The sequence below is a fragment of the Eurosta solidaginis genome, chromosome 3 (genome assembly GCF_040869045.1).
Source record: "Eurosta solidaginis isolate ZX-2024a chromosome 3, ASM4086904v1, whole genome shotgun sequence".
Taxonomy (NCBI): Eukaryota; Metazoa; Arthropoda; class Insecta; order Diptera; family Tephritidae; genus Eurosta; species Eurosta solidaginis.
The window spans coordinates 3648091-3669879 of NC_090321.1; the positions used below are offsets into that span (position 1 = coordinate 3648091).

General features: G+C 34.3%; 1 protein-coding gene and 1 non-coding gene across 4 annotated transcripts in view; one reads left to right on the plus strand and one right to left on the minus strand.

Annotated features, from left to right (window-relative positions):
* Picot (putative inorganic phosphate cotransporter protein picot) overlaps positions 1–13189 on the plus strand; it is a 78731-nt gene extending 65542 nt beyond the window's left edge. For all 3 annotated transcript variants that reach the window (XM_067770417.1, XM_067770418.1, XM_067770416.1), the window contains 6 exons: positions 7736–7914; positions 8975–9064; positions 9227–9700; positions 9804–10086; positions 10893–11134; positions 11533–13189. In XM_067770417.1, coding sequence (XP_067626518.1) covers positions 7736–7914; positions 8975–9064; positions 9227–9700; positions 9804–10086; positions 10893–11134; positions 11533–11799 — 1535 coding nt within the window. In that variant the 3' untranslated portion in view covers positions 11800–13189. The remainder of the gene's footprint in view (positions 1–7735; positions 7915–8974; positions 9065–9226; positions 9701–9803; positions 10087–10892; positions 11135–11532) is intronic.
* An 8185-nt stretch (positions 13190–21374) lies between these two features.
* Positions 21375–21447, minus strand: TRNAF-GAA (transfer RNA phenylalanine (anticodon GAA)). The gene has a single exon. It is a non-coding gene; the product is annotated as a tRNA-Phe (tRNA).
* Between the last annotated feature and the right edge of the window lie 342 nt (positions 21448–21789).

The following is a 21789-nucleotide window of genomic DNA, read 5'->3' on the forward strand; positions in this document are numbered from 1 at the left end:
ATTTTTTAATATCTAGATATGAATATGCCAAATACGCACCATATCTTCATTTGAGAATAGTGCACAGCATATATGTATATATATAAATTACTAGGGCAACTCACGCTAACTCAAAAATGCCTCCGGCTGTTCAAAAATTGTTATATTGAAGTGCGAATTAAAATACATATACAAAATTAAATTGAAAAAAAAAATAAATTTTTTTTAAAAGTTTAAAGTATTATTAATGAATAAATTTTGAATTCAAATTTTCATCAGTGCTACAACATTTTTGAAAAATTGTTTGTTGTTGATTTGTTACTAAAAATCTGAATATCATACCGAAGTGCTTTGGTTTTTTCTTTGCACTTTCGTATGAAATTCAGGCATTTTCATATGAATTGAATTTATATGCGACGGCATACGGGAGGGCATGCATTTTTTTAATTTTTTTTTTTTTTATTCAAAGTGTGAATTTGTATCTGTGCCTATTCTTCAGAGCAAAACTAAACCAAAAGTGATATGTATAAGTGTATAGGTGTTTAGCAGCTCTGAATGTGAGCCTCGTAAATTAAATAATTTGTCATATACAGCAGCGAGCAGAAAAGTAGCGTCATCAGTTAAATTCTTCTTTTTTTTTAACTTTTAATATTTTAAGAGAAAATTTATTGGAAATTTTAACTGAAGCTATACAAATCAATCTCAAAAACGTTTTCGAAGAAATTAAAAAAGCTTTCGCGAAAATTATTAAATTATTATTAAATAAAAAGTTCCAATTTTCGAATCTTTGGCATTTTTAATAACTTTGTGGCCACCGTGTGTGATGGTAGCGTGCTCCGCCATCCGAAGATCTTGGGTTCACGCCCCGGGAGAAGCAACATTTTAGAAACAAATTTTTTCAATTAGAAGAACATTTTTTACGCGAGGTTGCCCCTCGGAAATGTTTGGCAAGCAGTCCAAGTGTATTTCTGCCATGAAAAGCTTCTCAGTGAAAACTCATCTGCCTTGCCAGTAAATCTAAAGACAGGAATTCTTTCGCTACTTAATGACAGAAGCACTCTCTGTAAGTCGTCCCGCTAGTTTCGAATTAGCGCAGAACTATTGTATTAAGAGACCGTGCTTATTCTGTCCGCCAGCAATGCTTCCAACAAATGACAATTGCACATCTCAGTAGACCTTCTGCTGTACCTAGTTACTGGAAAATTTCAACAATAATACCAGTGGAAAAAGTAAACATACAATGAAACCTGAGGAACTACGTCCAATTAACACGTTACCTACAGATGAAAAAATTATGGAGACAGTGGTGAAGAATCAACTTGTGGCATACTTAGAGAAGAACAATGTGATTGATTATCCCAGAACAATCGGGATTCAGGAAGAGCCATTCTTGTGAAACAGCGTTGAATATGGTAATTGCAGATTGGAAAGAAGACATGGCGAACAAAAAATTTACGGTGCTTGTCTTCTTGGATTTAAAACGGGCTTTTGAAACTGTCGATGGATCTGAGTTATTGGACGTTATGTTTAAAATTGGTATAAGAGGAAAGGCGTTGGAATGGTTCCGGAGTTATTTGGGTGACAGAACACAGAGAACGATAATTGGAAAGGAGGTTTCGTCAGTGGTGGATGTTAACATTGGTTTACCACAAGGCTCGGTCTTGGCGCCAATATTGTTTACATTGTATATCAATGATATCAAAAGATGCTTAAAATATTGTAAAATACGTCTATTTGCGGATGATGCATTGCTTGTCATAAGTAAAAAATATGCAGAATGTGCCATGCTGAAAGTACAAGAAGACCTGGACTCGCTATACAAATGGTTATGCCTTAGAAAACTGAAATTAAATGTCGAAAAAACTATGTTCATGATATTTTTTTAAAACACTAATATCATAGGTAACAATAGTTTAAATAATATTACGCTCAAGGTAAAAAACATGGAAATCCAAAGAGTAGACAAAATTAAGTATTTAGGAGTTTTGATTTATGATAATCTAAATTTTGGAGAGCATGTAACTTATCTGGAAAGGAAAATTGCACAGAAAATAGGCTTCATGTATAGAACATGTAAACATATCAGTCAAAGTCATAAAATATTGGTTTATCGTTCAATTATTGAACCACACTTTATTTATTGTCCTACTATTCTGCTATTAAGTAATGATATATATATTAAGAAATTTCAAATACAGCAAAACAAGGCAATGCGATTTATTTTAAAATGTCCTCCAAGAACGCCAAAAATTGTAATGCTCAATAGATTAAACTGGCTTAGTATTAAACAGTCAGTTAGTTACTTCACATTGAAATTAATACACCAACTTAGGTTAGGAATGTTACCGAATTACCTGAGCAGTAAAATACATTATAAACACGAAATGCACAATTATGGAACTAGATATTGCAATAATATAAGACTGCCTAGAATAAGAACTGAGTTCGCCAAAAGGTTTCTTGAATATTTAGGGTATAAAATGTACAATGAGTTACCTTCTGATTTGAAAGACTGTGAAAATATTAGTAAGTTCAAAGAAAAACTGTTTTATATTGTACGTCACTAAATGTGACATGAGTATTTATGTTAATCTCTTATTTTAACCTAAACTAGGTCTTAAAGACCGTAATAATAAATAAATAAAAAAAAAAGAAAGAAAATATTCAATCAGTCATGCCCATATATTTAGCACTTAAGTCTACATTGAATTGGCGATACAATATTTATATGCATTTTTACTGATTTGTGTAACTTTTTGTTTTGGCTTTCGCTCTACATGTCTACATTATTCGGCGAATGCGCATAATAACACCAAAAGAAATAAACAAGTGGCCTGCGAAACGTTTCTATTTTGCTGACAAATAATGAAAATTATTTCAAAATTAAGTTGACTGCTTTGCTGAAATTAGAATAGAATAATAAAATTACATAAATGCTTGAAAATGTATGTAGGAGTGTGTGTCGATATTATTTGTGGTGTGTGGTGAGCTCAGAATGTCAACCGACTTTGTGGTTTTGAGTTGCTTGCACAGCAAAATTGTGTAAGAACTTACATTTCGAGTTAATATTTATTTAAATTGTTTACTGGTGAACTCCACTTGGCACATATCGAGTCGAATGCTCCTAAGTAGCTTGCGCAACCAGTGCGCATTCTTTGATGTGTAGTGACTTACACATGACTGCTACCAAGGCGTACAGAGATTGTTTCGTTAATCTGCTTTAACTAGATGTATCTTGAGCTCTTGAACAAAACTAATCTCAACAGCTTCTGAAGTATATCTCCTAAAATTTTGTAGAGTATCCAAAAGAAAAGTTTCACTTGACCAATTATTTTTGTTTTATCGAACCTGAAATCTAGGATATGATATTTAGTAGTAGATTAATATATACAAAAAACATACGAGTTCGCAGAATTGCTAGATTAAGGGTCAGTTTGTATATAGCGCCTTGACACTTGACGAATACACTCACAGTCACCACTATATAACACCAAAAATTGTATAAAGGCATTCACGTTTACAGTCACTCACTGAAGTGAATGAATGTTTTTTTACAAATTGGGTTTAACGGATAAAAATGACACTTTGCATTATGCATAATTTGCCCATAAGTTTTAAGACACTAAACAGCTCACATAACTTCAGCTTTGTATTGCTGATGATGTGGGGGTGAACGGAGTTTCGAGCACCATAGTAAAAGTTTGTTGACAGGTTTGAAATGATTACTTCGAATCTGTCCTCCGTTGTAGGAAATAACAAAAGTGACTAATTTCAATTTTATCGTTAGTATATTATTGAATAAGTTGTCAGAATGGACGCGATGTCGAGCTATAATGAATCAGATCTAATTGATTAATAATTCTGTCGGAATGGGCTTGAGGCTACTATTATTTATAATACAACAAAAATGTCCGCTCGACCCTATTAAAATACACATCGGTAAACAAAAAAAAATCCAGCTAAGATCTTGGGGCGGCTAGAGGGTTAAAGCGCTGTCGTGTATAAAACATATACATTATAAAGAACGAGTCACCTTCTGCGAAGACTTTCTAATATTTACAAGCATTTGTTTAATTTGTGATGAAATATTTACAATAGAAATATTCTCGGTTTTAGTTACAACAAAAATTCAATTAGCTAAATAATACACAAACCTAATAAACATTACTGCAATAGCTCAAATTCCACTTAATGTTGTTACGTACATACATATATACACAATTGTTTAAATAATTGCACTGAAACAATTTTATAATAAAGTGAAAATGATATGAGTCGTTATGAGTACTTGCAAAACCTTAGAAGCTGTGTCCACAAGCGATAGCAGCCAAACTCAAGTTTGGTAAAAAAATACCAGCTAATTCGAGTTAGAAGATAATAAAAATCTCAGAACAAACTTTCGGTAAAAAATCTAAGCTATATATGTTTGTATATTTTCCTGCACGGGAGTTTCCGTTGTTACGGTCTCGACAGTTTTGTATAAATCTGTCATAATTTTAAATAAAACTGCTCAAGTAATGGTTGCATAATATAATCAAAAAGTACTTGAAGAAGTTACAAATAAATCGAGATAAATTACAATTATAAAAATTAGTTAGTAGCGCCCAGAAAATGTCAAAGGATAGCGCAACGGTCGCGATGTAATAAATTTCATAAATGATTATTACGACTAAAATCCGTGGACTTGGTATGGTTGAGTCAGTGCAATTTAAAAACATAGTACGATAACAAAGCTTACTACAATGTTTATTGGGTTAGAACATTTCTGAATCACACGAGCAACGAGCACGCAACAACGCTGCTAATAACAATGTTATATAGTGAATAGAATTAGTAACTGGCTTAGTGGGGCAATCATTTTGCTTAATTTGCAGAATACTCATATTACATATTAAACAACCTCACTCTGACGTTAGCAAAAATAATTAGTTTAATTTGCTGGACTTTTGCATTTTTTTTTTTAATTTATATTTTGCCCTCTTGTGCAATTAAATGATAGCTACATATTTAACATTGAAAACTAATGTGGAAATAGGTTTTTGGATGACTCATAACATAGCACAAAACTGCTTACAAAACCTTCCTTAACTGGGTCGCGTAGTGGCTGGTAAGCTCTCCCGGTGCATTTCAGCCATCAAGAACTTTTGACGTAGCAGATGCTGCCGATTTGTTGGACATTTTTGAACACACTACATCGCAATTTTGAAAGCAGACAATTTTTATCAAATTTCGTCTACTGAATCCTTTTTATTTTTTATTTTGTTATTTGCATAAATAAAATAATTAAAAAAAAAATTTTAGGCTAAACGGTTTTATTGAAAACAATACTTACATGAAATACTAATAATACTAAAAGCTAGAAAATAATTAGGTAGGTCCTAGGTACTAGTCAAAAAATTATATAAAATTGTTGGGCGCGTGAAATCAGTTCATTTGGTCTCACTTATGACTATCAATAGAAATTTTGCGCGTCAAACGCTTTTATTTAATTGTCTGATCAATGCCCTAGATTGATGAGGTGTGTGATGACTAGTACCTAGGGCTTACCTAATTATTTTCTAGCTTTAAGTATTATTATTACTTCATGTAAGTATTGTTTTCAATAAAACCGTTTAACTTAAAAAATTTTTTTTTAATTATTTTATTTTCAAGTTTATAGTCTTTATTTGATTGTCCATTATTTCTCATTCTATTTAGTTCATTTAGAGACTCATTATTACAAGGACTCTTTCCTGACAATTTGTTACAATCTAAGCCTTCAATTCATAATCTTTCCAAAGACTTTACTCGACTCTCCTCGAACTCCAAAATATTTAGATGTCACTTCTACCGGACTGTATGTAATATTTGTTCCAAATAAGAGCCAAATCGGACCACAAATACAATTTTTGTGAATATCTCTATCCTTGCGCCACCTAGCGGCTATTTTTTCTTATTATTGCATTGACATCGGGTTCTGAACTATATTCCAAGCTTCAAGCTTGTAGCTTATCGGGACTACTTAAAATTCAATTACAAAATTCGTTCACAACGGCCGTGCAGCCGTGCAGCCGTGCAGCCTGTCAAGTCAAGCTAAATGAAACCGTTTAATAATAAAAACTTCTGTGAATTTAGTAACTGGAGCTGAGCAAACTTTTTTCAAACTCTTTTTCGGAAGATTTCGAAAAAAATGTTACGAAAATCTATTTCAGGCAAAGTGCAAGTTATAAGTTCTCGAAATTCGAATTGATTTTTCACAATTCGTTCCCGAATGGGGTTTTAGATTAACTGGGCTACAAAACTACATATTCAAAAAAATTCTTAGAACCCTAAACAAAATTTTCGAAATTTTCGAACTTTTTTAAAAGTTTTTTGAGATTAGTTTACATGGTTTTATATACAAAATTCATAGAAGTTTTTTCTTAAACTATTTGAAATAAAAAAAGTCGACCAAATCGAAGCTCAATAAGTAGAAGCAAGAAACGGCCACGCAAAACCTTTGAAGCACTATTGGGCAATATCTTCGATTTTTTGGCGACCCGTGCTCTAAATGGTTGTATTTTTCTACAAAGCGTAATGAAAATTAAAATTGGATACCACATCATATTTTTGTTATACAACAACTAACATTCATTTTGATATTACATACTTAAAGTTACATTAAAACTTTCAGGTTGCCTAAAAAATTTATATTACGTTTACTAAGCAAATGCTTTAATGGGCAATCGAAAAATATGTATTTAGCATTGGACTTATTAATCAATACTTATAACTATTTAGCCGTCTTAGTCAATGTAATCTCATGATATATATTTTTTTTAACTGCGTGGAGCTATTTTTCTTAAGAATTTTATGACTACCTAAACAAATATTTTCTTAAGAAATTGCCAAATTTCGAAGCATGTCAAATCAATTTAAAACGCCTTAATAACTTAAATAAGCGCATTTCAGATTGCTTAAAACATTTGCCTTTCTACTCTATAAAGACAACTTATACAATAATTTCAAAATATAGCAAAATCACTACCAACGCTAAGCCAAAAATAAAATTTCTTTATGGCGCAAAACAATTTTATTGATTACGATCAGCACTGACGCTTTCACTGTTCAGCATTTCTTATTAGGCGAAAACTGCAATCGCTAAAAATATGCAAAATAATATGAAAATTTGGCTAGACTTTTGGTTAGCAGATCTTCCTTGAACTTATAAAATTGTTGACACTGTGTCTAATGGATTATTGAGAGATTTATGTTTGGTTTAAAAAAAAGTTAAATTTCAGACGAACATGATTATATAAAAATATTTTTTTATACCACAGCTCTGTGGGTAGAGCACTGGATAGCTTGACTGACAGAAGGAATAAAAAAGGAATTTGTTTAAGCTAAGAAATACGTTGTTAATATAATGTATTTTTCTTCGTACCAATCAACACGTTATATCCCCTCGCTAAAATCTAGATTATTGGCTATCAAATCTGTCAGTCGGCCAGTTTGTTTAACCTATTGACGTTGCTCAGAGATGAAACTCGAAAATTATATTCTTATCTAGGAAAAGGTATCGGCATCTCAAGAATTTGTTCATAACCACCGATTACCTAAAGGGTGTGAGGAATTTAGTAATTAATTACCTATAAGAGTTAACTAAGATCTTATCTCAAAAACTTATTTTTGAGTTCGTTAAACATCAAAAAACAAATAAAAATACGTACATAGCTGTAGTTGTAAAAAAACTTCCTTAGTGCGAAGTAAAACTTATATATACTTTTTCTCTTTTCAGGACGTTTCTCCACACGTTATTTTGTCACTTTTATGCTCTTCTTGGGTATGGCAAATGCCTATGTGATGCGTACAAATATGTCGGTGGCTATAGTGGCGATGGTCAATCATACGGCGATCAGTAAAGAAATTACTGAGATTTGGGATGATGAGTGTCCGAATCAAAATCTAACAGAAGTGGTATGAATTAAATTGATATTAGCAGCTTATGTAGTGATGAAAAAAGTTACAGCAAGTACTTGCTATTATAATAAGCATGACAACTGTCACTATTTGTGTATTGGGAGCACTTCGGCTCAATAGTACAACACTATGCCCGGTTTGCTGTTTTGAGCACTCAGAACCAAAATTACCGACATCCTAAATGTCATTCCCTGTAGCGAATCACACTTGTTCTGAATTAGCCCAGACCTATCTTTTTAAGAGGCCGCACTTGTACTGATTCTGTCCCCTCGAATTTTTTTCAACTCAAATTTTGCACTAGTTTGGAGGTAGTATTAAACCAGTAGCGCCCTGCGACATTTCCTCTAATTCTCGCTGTAAGATTGTTATTAAATTAGAGAAAAAATTATTAAATTTGAGATATGGCCGAGTGGATAGAGGTATGCACCAGTATGACCGCTTGTACTCGAGTTCAATATTCCGTACCCGAAAATCAAGCTGATGAAGAAATGTAATTCAGTACCCCTCTGAAACCGATTTGGTCGTAGATTTCAAAATAATATTGTGGTAGATCTCTAAAAGAAGATTTTGGCCCAATCAAATCCAACGATTTCCATTGTACATGAAACATATTAACCGAGGTCTGTATGATTTTCAATACAAAAAGCTTAACCCTAAAATAATTTGTTTTGACTAAAATAGTACCATGAAATTCGCACTAAAGAAAATATTTCGTTCTGAAAATATCTAATATACAAATTTTAACTAATAAAATTATGGTACACTTTTAAAAAAGAAGGTAAATGAGGTAGAAAACGAAATTTGCTAAAAATATGGTAGATCTACCACAATTGTGGCAAAGTGGCAACACTGATTCAGAAACAAGTGCTAATTACCATAGCGCTTCGAATAAGCTGCACAAATTTTTAAAATCAATAATCACTTTACGCTGTTTTTATGGAAGCTTATCTTTTGTCACTATTGGTTCGAAATATATAGAATACGGAAAATGCAAAAGCTGACACATGATAATGATCTTTGTTCACCCCAACAAATCAGCATATCTTCTATTTTGCAGGATAATGGACAAGATGGTGATTTTGCATGGAGCTCGAGCTTACAGGGCTACATACTATCGTCATTCTTCTATGGCTATGTGATAACGCAGGTAAATAAACTTTGTAAAGCAAGCCACTTGGAACAAACTTTGTACATACCCATACTGATTCTAGAATATAAACACTCATCCCATTCCCTAAAAAATTACAATAAAACTTAAAACTAATTTCGTTTCATTAATGTATGTATCTCCTTCTTTCTCTCTCTTCAGATTCCCTTCGGTATTTTAGCGAAAAAATATGGCGCCATGGGTTTTCTTGGCTGGGGTATGCTCATAAATTCAGTTTTCGCCTTCCTCGTACCCGTCGCCGCTTACAAAGGTGGCGTATTTGGTCTATGTGCAATACGTTTCATTCAGGGTTTGGGCGAAGGTCCCATTGTGCCATGTACGCATGCATTGCTTGCCAAATGGATTCCACCCAATGAACGTTCACGTATGGGCGCTGCTGTTTATGCGGGCGCACAATTTGGTACCATCATTTCGATGCCGCTGTCTGGTTTGTTAGCTGAATATGGTTTTGCTGGTGGTTGGCCATCGATTTTCTATGTTTTTGGCGCTGTTGGTACAATTTGGTCGATTGCTTTCTTGTGGCTTATCTATGAGGATCCATCATCGCATCCTAAAATCGATGAGCGTGAAAAGAAATATATCAACACAAGTCTTTGGGGTACTGGTGATCAGAAGGTGAGCTCAATTAAAATCCCTCTAACTATTTACAAACTTTCTTTCTAACTTATGTCTTCTTAAGAGCATAAATTTATATTTAATATTTCTTATCCTGTTTCAGGTTCCTGCCATACCCTTCAAGTCTATACTCACGTGTCTACCATTCTATGCTATACTGCTAGCGCATATGGGACACAATTATGGCTATGAGACGCTTATGACTGAATTGCCCACTTACATGAAACAAGTGCTCCGCTTCTCCCTGAAAGCAAATGGTTTACTCTCATCTCTACCTTATTTGGCTATGTGGTTGTTCTCAATGTTTATTTCGATAATTGCGGATTGGATGATTTCATCGCATCGTTTTACGCATACCTCGACAAGAAAAATTATTAACAGTATTGGTGAGTAGACATTAAATATGATTGGGATTAAGATCATATTTTGATAAGTTGTGATTACGATGACTGTCATTGTGAAAATTGCGGTAATTTTCGTTGTAGTCCTTAAAAGTATCAATGATTATAATTGCGACTTAATTAACATTTTACGAAATCCAATACGGCAATAGTAATCATGCTTTTCATGATAAGAATTTCATAAATTGTAATTGGCTTTACATTACTTGTAATCTCAACATTTTATGAGTAAGAATTTAAGTATTTGAAATGGAATTTCTCATTTAAGGAGCATTAAATTATTAAAATCACGACTATCATTAAAATTCCTATTATCATGGCAGCTAATGTAATCTTTGAAGTTGTAAGATTATAGTTACACTTGCTGCATTGACTTTGATTGTATTTAAGATAACTATAAATATAAAACGCTAATTAATTAGGAATCGCAACTTAACTAGTTTTTAAACTTTTTCTCATGAGTTGTTTTAAAGTTTTAGCTGGAATGCTCATCATTTAGATTGCGATTATTTTATTCGTAATAATAAAAATTACGATAACTGTAATCATAATAATCAAAGACAAAATTTCATTGATCACAGTCGTTAGAGTTTTAATATTACAACTAAATTACATAATAACAACCATAAATAAGGGAGTTTTGATTACAACTAAATTAATCGTTATTAAATTCAATTGAGACCTTACAAGTATTTAAATCGTAATTAAATTGTAGTCACTCTTATTGTTACGCAGATTTTTTAGCGAGGAATTGTATTGGTTTTTTAACAATTTATTTTTTATGTTTTTAGGTCAATATGGTCCAGGTTTGGCCCTTATTGCCGCCTCTTACACAGGCTGTGATCGTGCCTTAACTCTTGCCATTTTAACGGTGGGTGTGGGTTTCAACGGTGGTATTTACTCTGGTTTTAAAATTAATCACTTGGATCTGTCGCCACGTTATGCTGGCTTCCTTATGGCCATCACAAATTGTTTGGCGAATTTGGCTGGTCTGTTAGCGCCCATCGCTGCTGGAAATCTTATTAATAACAAGGTATGTTGCAAACATTAATTTTGGCTTTCACAGGCCCACTTTTTTAGACTTAACCATATGTTATTGCCAATCTGCTCTCTGAGCGTATCGTCACATTATCAAAATACAACACCTGCGCTTCATTCATTCGAAAAATGCATTGCCCGGTTCGCTCTCTCGCTGCATAGCATTGCTTGATTGTCTCTCGCGTTACTTCCATTTTAGTAATGATACCGGTCACAAATGAAAGCAGATCGGAAAAAAATATTTCTACCCTCTACGCATATTGCTCACAAGTGAATTTGATAATGTGACGTTTTATAGATGGCGATTGCTCAAACACTATACCTTGGCCACTCTTTGTATTCATACTCAATTTAAAACGTGTTCTCTCTCTTTCTTTACTCTCTTCCAAACAGCCAACTATGGGCCAATGGCAGATCGTTTTCTTCATTGCAGCCTTCGTTTATATCTTCTGTGCCACTTTCTATAATATATTCGGTTCGGGTGAACGCCAATGGTGGGACAATCCATCCAATGACGTTCGAGAAATAGTTGCCATAGTGCCAGCCGCGACAACAACACTTACAACGAACGGCGTGAATCCGCGATTTATAGCAGCTATTGATAACGGCTTCAGCGGTGATGTTGCGCCTAAACCGAGTTTCAATGAAACGGGGCACTGATTGCGGTTTGTTCAGCGAAGTTCAAAAGAGAACAGCATAGCCACATGCAAGATGCTGTTCGAGGCATAAAGCGTATTTGTCATAACTAAGAGACAGTTATTTAAAAGAATTCAGTTTAGTTTTTTCTCAGTCTTTAAGATGTTAGTGAATTTAAGATGCGATAAAGTATACATACATATACATATATTTTTAAGTGAAAGATTTATAGTATTAAATGAAGGAAAAGATAGGCGTGGCAAGCTTCAAAACTGCAATTATTAAAGTAAGTCAATAAATCATTGACCAAGTCAAAGTGATAAATTTGTGTAGCCTGGAAGTTAGGGAAGCAAGTTTAAGTAAAAGGGGCAGCGTTTGTAAAACTTGCAAGTATACTTTTAGGCGTACGTGAAGTGAAAAAATAAATATGGATAAAAGAAAGACAGCTGCCACTAAAAGTATGCAACACATCTAGATTATATTCAAATGCATCAAAGGTGCCAACATAGTTCTTTCTTCTTATTTTAACAATGCAATTGTTTTTCTTTTTTGTTAATTTATTTATTTAGAATTAAAGTTAAGTAAATTCGAAGGATTTCTAAGTTTAAGATATAGCGTAAGTGCCTTCTAAAGTCGTCGACGGACGGCAGCATTTAATCCCTAGGAAAACGGCTATAAAGAGTATGCGCGTGCGCAATGTGTTACAAACGTTGTTACCCGGTAGCTAAGCCATTCCGACTCTTTCAACTCTAGAGTACTATATATGAAGCAATTGCCTTAGCTGTTTAATCTGGATTATCGTGTCGTCCGTCTAGCCTCAAAATAGTTATAAATTTTTTTCAGTTAACATATTTTTTTTTAAATGAGTGTTGCTAGTGAAAGTAATGTAAATGCCTTCAGCTCAAGGAAGGATATGCTAAAGAAGTTCAAGGAAAAAATATAAGCAAATTTGCAAAGCGATTTGATAGCAATTTTATATTAAAAATGTTATACGCTAACAGCCTTAAAATATAATAAGAATTATTTTTTGATTATGAATAAATAGAAAATATAGCCAAAATGGTTCAATAACAGTGTGTATGCTATTAACAATCTGATTAATAAGTTATAAGACAGAACTTAAAAATTTTCATAAGTTACTTTACACCACAGGCATGATTGTGAGTTGTCGACCCAAGTGACTGTCAAACTTTGAAAGAGTCTTATTGACAATTAGTTAGGATTGTTAAAAATTGTCTCTACATTGAGGTTGATGACAGTCACCTAGCTCTGCAATTGACAATCAGAAAAGGAGTAAATATTTTATCATTGTACTCAAGCCACTTTTTCCGAAATTATTTAGTCAATGCGTGAAGAAAAAAGTTAAAAAGATATATAAATAAAAAACATTACTCGAAAGGAGTCAAAACACGTATTTCATTTGTTTTTATTTTTTCCGTTAACATATGGACATATGCCTGTCCCAGATCGCAATATGGACAAAACAAGCGTGATGCCATATCCGTCAACTTCCTGACAGGATGGTCAATGTGGCGCCGCAAACGGACGGCTATCTTCAGCGGGTAATCGAAAGAGATACAGGATGAGGCCACGATAGTGAATTTAAAAACCAGGGGATCGGTTATGTTTGTAATTTTGACGTCTGTGCCGAAGATATCATCACACTTATCTTATCTAAAATGCAAAATCGATGCAATGAAGACCGCGCTGGTGGCGGGTACATTTGTTTACGATCTAAGTCACATAAAACTTGTGCACCATAAACCATTTACGATAGCAAGGGAGAGAAAATCGAACAATGCCATTCGAAGAAGAAATCAAACGCTTTGCATTTAACTATATTTTGATAAAGTCAAGAATAGAAACTATTACATGCAAAACCCAATAGTAAAAAACATTTCTTGGATATTAAGTATTGTAACGAATTTACTGCAATTATTTGCAATCTTCTGCTAACGTTCGTATCGCTAAATTGTTGAATAAATAACTCCAATATTGAATAATGGAAGAATGACCTTTATTAAAGTACTTCACAATAACACTTATACTTTGCAGCGAATAGCTTGCTTAATAGCTGCTATTGATCGCTAGATAACTGCTTATAGCGCCTCTACCGCTGATGCTTTTATACTCTGTGATTTCCTCGTGGCATCTTCTAGGCGCTTCCAGAATTATTTAGTTAGTTATAAATTTCTCAGCTACAACTACAGATGTATAATTCTCATAGCTTCTCTCATACCCCATGCGCTTGTATGTGTGAGCGACACATACACAATCACAATTGCATACCTTTAGGAACATTTCAGATAAGATATCTGCATGTGCTTGTGCGTTACTCTCAGCTGCGTGTACATACATATGTGTAGACATAATGATTGATTCGTTTATGTAGATACATAATGATTGATCTATGGATGTGCATGCAAGGCGCTGCTTAGCATAGGCTTAGAGATGGTAGCACCCCTTAGTTTTGCTAATATTCGTAACAGTATGTATTTTTCTCAAATCGAATCTGCTTAAATTTAATTTGCATTTTTCGAACTCTGAAGGTACACACACTAAAAAATTCTCAAAAAGTAATTCAGTTATATTCCTTGTATGTATTCACGCACCCAGAATGAGTATCTGTATTACAACGCAAGAGAAGTTGGGTAGATTTTTATGATTTTTCAGACAGGTTTGGCTTTAGAATAAAATATGTTCACTTTCTTGAAAGAAAACGCCAATCTGTCAACGAATTAAAAATAAAATAATAAACAAATTTGACAATCCTTTTTTTAAGGGTGTCTCGGATATTCTATGCGAATGGATGAAGGCGCTCCTACCAAGAAAGTATTTCAGTCGATACGACAGTTTGGAAACAGGGAAAGGGTAGACCTGCACACAGTTGAGAGAGGCAGGTGGAGGAAGGCTTGAAATCAAAAAAAATAAGAATTTCGTATAGAAGAAAATCTTAAACACCCTTCGGAAGAAAAAACTGTCATAAATCAATGCGAATTTTGAGAGACCTATAACTTGCACTTTAGCAGACTTAAATTGATGGGGCTACAAAACTACATACTAAAAAAAATTCAGATAAATCCAAATTAAAAGTTCGAAACTGTTCCAAAGTTTATCGAATTTTTGCAAAAACGTTTTTGAGCTGAATTTTGCAAAGATTCAGTTAAGAAGTTCATAGAAATTTTTTCTTCAAATACTGAAAATAAAAGAGAAGAATTTGTTAAAATTCTTCACTACTACTTTTCTGTTCGCTGCTGTCCTTTTTGTATATGTCTTGTCTGAAAACCAAGTAAGTGCTTTTTAAATTACTAAAGCGATTAAAAAGCAAAGAGCGATTTAAATTAAGCATAAGCGAAACAAACACTTTTTAATAACGAGATTTTAAATTTACATAATTTTTTTATGACTTTCTTGCTCTTTGAAGAAGATTTATTATTGTTTGTATTGTTGTATTATTGCGTGGTTAATGAACTCAGGCGAGACACGCGCGCCACAAACTGCGACATAATAAATTTCCTTGAAAGCATTTAAATTAATTTATTTTTATTTAAAACAAACCAACCAACCCACAGACCCAACGAATGAGTTTGACAAGCAGGTACTTAGTACTTCATACAAGAAATATGTATAAATGTATGTATTCTGATATGATTAAATATTTTTGTCAGCTAAATTTAAAAACCGTTAGTCACACAATGCAATGCAAAACACTAATTTTAAATGACACGCGGAGAGAGGCGACTATTGGGGTCGTTATTAATTTAGCTTCGAACGTCACTCAATGAAAGCGAATAATAAAAATGATTAGATGCACGGTTTTATTAAACTTCAGAAAAAGGGAATACAAAATTCAGATTATTAATAAGTTTCTATTCAAAAAAAATTTGCCTTCCAAAGCTCGCATCGAAACAAGAACTATAGGATTTTTGATTAGATGTCCCAACCATCGAGCTATAAAAGCATGAAACTAGAACAAGGTAATTGGTAATAAACAAAGAAAAAAAAACTAAGCAAGGCACTTTGATTGTAAGCTCATCAACAACAACAAAAACTATAAACAATGCTAGAAGCTTCCTAGGACTTAAGCCACTTGCTGCTTCTAGATCTCACAGCTGTATCACTCCTAATAGCTGGAGTCTTAGCCTGGCAAGCGCAGGACACGAGCACAGAACGTGCTCGATCGTTTCCTCCTCCAGCCCGCACTTCCTACATCTGCTATCACTGACCAAGCCTAATTTAAAGGCAGGTGACGCCAGAAGGCAGTGGCCAGTCAAAATTCCCGTCATGAGTCTACAGTCCTACAGTCGCTTAATTTCGCCCACTTTAATTGGGACGTCTACGAGCAAGCTTCAAGGGATGCGCCCTTTTTAGCTAGTTCGTCCGCTTTTTCATTCCCATCTATTCCCATATGCCCTGGGACCCAATATAGATATATGCTTCTCCCTGTCCCGATTCTCTCCAGAGACTCCTTACACTCTAACACGCATTTAGATGCTGTGCTATGCGAGATTATTGCTTTAATTGCTGCTTGACTGTCAATATAAAAGTTAACACGGTTACAGCTTAAGCTATTCTCTTCCAAGGTTTCTACTGCTTTGGTTACGGATAGTATTTTCGCTTGGAAAACGCTACAGTAATCCGTCAGCCTGTAGGATCTGTTTATTTCCGGATCAGCACAGTATATCGCAGACCCTGCTCCTTCCACTACTTTGGAACCATCTGTGTACACATGTATCGCCTCGTCCGCCATTTGAGCACCCTTGCACCAACCGTCCACCTCTATTGTGGCCTTAAGGTCGCCCTCGAAGCGCAGATAGGGAATCAGGTAGTCTGTTCGTCTTGTGATTAATGACGCTATACTACTATGGCCGTATGGTTGGCGCTCAAGCAGCCCCGAGGCACCGAGCCTGGTTGCAGTTGTTCACGCTATGTTCTTTGCTACCAGGTCTACAGGTGGAATGTGCAGAATGGCATACAGTGCAGCTGTCGTGGTTGTTTTCAGGGCCCCAGTAATGCTAACCATTGATAGTCTGCATACCCCCTCTAATTTTTTGAAGTAGGTTGCTTTTTGTGTGGCTTTCCACCAAACATGAACTCCATAGTATAGAAAAATTATAAACCAATAGCAGTGGAAATCTTTTTTTAAATCATTACGGTGACCATTTCTTATTTTTTTGTTTTTTACAGCAACCCATTTATATAATTTTGCTGATGGCTTTTTTCAACATAACACGCTGTGCGCTTTCACCTGGGAGTGAGAGATAATGAAAATCACTCAAATACTTAAAATTTCGCGCAACAATTCTGACAAATTAAAAAAAAAAAAAATTATTTGAGAAAAACTAAAAGAAAAATTTTTTTTTAGGTATATTTATGTATATAAATAGACCCAATAAGTAAATCACTAAAAAAAAGGGGTACGTCACCGCCCACCACACTACGGTGAAGCGCAATCAACACTCTTTTAATGTCTTATTTTGTTTTGTTGATATTCCGACAGGGTGGATAAATGATATACATCACTCTTTTAATGTCTTGAGATTTTCAGCTTATTTGGTTCATTTATATAAAGATACTACCTTATACTAATTTTTAAGATTTCATGTACAGCACACTGTATCGGTAGAAGTACTGAAACCTAAGGTGAAGATGCAACTACTTTATCATAGTTCTGTTTATAAATTAAATGGCAATGCACCGCAAAGCTGACCAAGGGCAAGAAGAAAGTCTTATCACTTCCAGTTTAACATTATTGAAAACTGTAAACTGAAACGACCACATTCTTCGCTAAGTGGGCGCCGGCGCTTAAGACAGTCTTAGTCAACTCTGTCCTTGTTGCTATCGAAGTATATCGCAAAATCTTTACGCAGATATGAACATGGTTCAGTGAATTAATCCCCAAAGGATACGCTGGCTAGTTCATGCTCTGCGCAAAATAGATGATAAAGATGCATCTGTCAAGAAAATATTTCCTTAAGTATCCGTCTTTAAAAGCAGAGGAAGAGAAAGATCTAGGGTGAGTTCGAAAGAACAAGTGGAAAAACTATCCAAAAGCAGGGAGCTAGCTGAAACTGCAGATAACATTCACAGTTGCTATACACATTTTAGGTACCGCCCCACCAATTTTAACCAGTCCTATACCGGATGGTCATCGTAACAATGAAGCCTACTTATGTATGTTAACTGTGCCGTTGAAACCACAGTAAGCTAATAAGGATGTGACCAGTTAATGATTAAGGAAATTGATTAAAGGATTTGTCCTGTCCTATTATTATGTTTTGACGGGTAATTGATTGCATTTTAATTGAGTAGTTAGTGTTTGAATTCAAAAACTGAACTAACTACATTTGGGTAAGTATTTCAGATTAAATCATTGAAGACATAGGTGCAAGCAATAAGAAAGCGGTAAGAGATATTTACAGGTTACAAATATTAAACATTTTTTTTAAATATATGCAGAAAAGTTTTAAATAATTTATAACATTCATGCACAGTGATAACGCTAAATAATAAAATACTTGTTACTTGCTTCTAATTACACATACAAACATACAAAGTGTAGAGTGGCTCAAAAAGCGGCAGAGTAAAGATATGATGTGATAACTTTTGATTTTTTTTGTTTTAATCCACACGTTAACATATTGAGTAATAAAAAAGGCACTTCCTTTAGTAAACGATTTTATGAAAAGTTCAAATCGAAACCGAACCATAAATTACATCATGGGAAAGGGAAAATATCCCGATAATTCCGAAGCGAGGCGCACAGATAAGGATATTTAGAAAATGTGGGATTTTGCCGTAGATTTTTTAGTTAATTGAAAATCCGTAATACGTAATTGATAACCCGGTGAGGATGCAGCATTAGACAGATATTGCCTTTAGGTTTTGACCTTCCTGGCAAACTTTAGTGGCGCACGGATCGAGATGTTTGGAAACTATATTAAAGTCGGTGAAGGTTTTCAATGAAATTTTAAGTAACTTCGCTGTAAGCAAGGCGAATACAGAAACAGGCGGTGTTATACCATCAAACGTTTGCTTCTTCGTGATATTTTCAATATCACACCTTGATACAATAATATGTCAGTTAATGCATACAAAACAAAGGCAACGTTACTTCTTTAAAAATATTTCCTTCGAGTAAAAATTTTTTGCAACGAATATGAGAAGCGTAAGATCACGTTTACATATGCCCTAATCTATAATAAAAAAAAATGTAAGGCGCGAAGAGATTATAGGCCGAGCTTCTTCCAATTTGCGTCGTACTTTTAGTTTTTCCTACAAATGGGTGGGACGGGACCTACATGTTTTATGCCGACTCCACACTGCATCTCCAAGGCAATGCATTTTTACTGAAAATACTTTTCAAAATTTTCGATGTTGCTTTGACCGGGATTTGAACCCACGATCTACAGTGTGGTAGGCGAAGCACGGCGGCCGCTATCTTCGATAAATCATCAATAGATAATCAACGCGTTTACGTATGGCCAATCACTGGGAACAAGATTATTAGCGAATTTGAGATGGCACCCTAGAGGTGGTACTTTGTCTACGAAAAAAGGTCGGTATCTCTAAAATTTGTTCATAATTACCCATTATCGAAAAGAAAAATATATACGGGAAATCTATCAACCCAATTAAAGATTAGGAAGTACGAAAATAAGAATCTCGTTATTTGTAAAGTAGGCCTAAATAACCATCAATATAACGAGTAGTGGGAAACCATAAATCATCAACCGAATCCACAACGGGGGAAATTTGGCCGAAATTCGCCAATAACAATTTTTTTACAATAATCACATTTGAACTTATACATTAACTTTTTCGTGAATCATTAACCAGGGAGGTAATGTGGTGAATTACCTATCACCAGTTTAACACCTTTTATTGTGCCGTTCGCCGTAGACCTTCTCATATCTAGCCTCAAGTTTTCCTCTGATAAACAAAAATCTGTTGAAGAATCCATTTTCTGCTGGTTTGATTAATGTATATAACACTGTGAAACAAATTCAGGTTAGCAAAAGTTAGGTCGATTCTGAGCGTGAGGGGTGAAAATAGAGGCTAAATTAGAAGACCCGTATTGCGGCGTTCGTTTATGTTAGTTCGAATTCTTTTTAATCGACCTTCGAAAACCATACAAACAATATGCTGAAAGTCGGCATTTGACTGCAAAGTTCGAAGGTCGAAAACGCCGCGATACGGGTCTTCTAATTTAGCCTCTATTTTCACCCCTCACTCTCAGAATCGACCTAACTTTTGCTAACCTGAATTTGTTCCACAGTGTAATCGTAGATTTAAAAAAGTCATATCAATTAGATAAAAGGTCAATTAACCCTAGAAAGATAACGTTATTTTTTACCCCTGGAAAAATAACGATACGTCATAATGACGTATCTCCTTTTAATGGATTTTAAGCTTCCTAAAAATATAAAAATTGTTTGTGTTTTAACTGAGATCATTTATTCCATTCATTTTTAGTCCATTTTGAAACATGTAATCATAAAATTAAAGATAATATAAAATTTATAAAGCAATTCATTTTTTTCATAAAAAGTAGCAAAAATAAGGCAGTCTTCAGAAAAGGTACAATTTTCGTTCTTAAATCTAGGTTAACAAATTTTTTTATTTTGTTTACAAAATAACTCTTTGTATATTGTTTTAGAACAAAAAAAAAAATAAATTCAAGCAATATTATATGCACACGTTGCAAACTTGATTCTGGTGCTCCCCACACACGGGCTATTTGCACTTAATACATTATTTTTTCCACATGCGTCTTATTTTGGAAGGACAAAAAACGCAGTATTTTCTTTTTTTCGGATTGCTACTACCTTCGGGATCATTCCCAATATCAATTGGGTCGAGGTTCATAAAACGATTTGTTCTGCCGGGCAGGTCCTCTTGCAGTTCTACTATGTTTATCATTGCGTATCGGGAAGAACTAGTTCCTTTTGTTGTACTCCAACAGTGTCCACTTTTACTCCTTAGCGTTGGTACGGAATCTGTTATAATGCGTCCATCAGAAGTAATTGTATCAGGTGTTTCAGATCCCGTCATACTCTCATTTGGACTGTCAACGAACTGATCTTCAAAATCACTTTGAACATTGTCCTCTAGTACAACATTCTCCGTTTCACTTCCTGGATCAGATGAAATCGATTCATTATCTAACTCTTCCAAAAGAGCAGCTATTTGTGAGTTATCAAGTGAATTTGAAGATGACATTATATATTTTAGCAAATTAAATCTAAAAACGAAAAACCAATCACTAATCTAGTAAGCCGAAGACAAAAAAGCAAATAAAACATACATGCGATTGAAAAACCAGAAAATTACACTAAAGATAACGATGCGTCTTTTCGACGTACGATTTGATCATAACTCATAAGAAAATACTCACCGCAAAAAATTAACCACCACCAATAAGCTGCTGCTACCGACTGAGACAAATAAGCGCAAGAAGTTGCTCAGTAAACAAATAAAAGTGTGACAACGTAAAAAAATGTGTACGTCGTTTTGACGTACGTTATCTTTCAAGGGTTAAGAATAAAATGATATACATAATTTTAGAATAAAAAAAAAAATACACAAAAAGAACGGGTTGCCGAAACCCGGGATTGAACCGGGGACCTTTAGATCTTCAGTCTAACGCTCTCCCAACTGAGCTATTTCGGCAGATATTGTTTCTGAGATAAATGCCAAACAAATGCAATGCTTCGTGGAATTAAATGTTGTTGTCAAGTTGAATGCAAGGGCAGACAAAAAAGCTAAATTCTATTGACGAAAGCTTATCACTTTTGAGCTTTAAAAAAAAAAACACGAATAAATGTGGGCAGAGGAAGATAGAATAAAAAAAACTGTGTAGGAAGAGTGTGTGTGTTAACTATGCTTACAGAGTCATGTCAACTTAACAGTGCACCTCAAAGCTTGCTGAGAGCTGTTAGGAATAGCGACCGCTCACAAAGTGAAATTAATTGCTGGGCCGTATTAATAAAAACTAAGAACCACTTGCAGAAC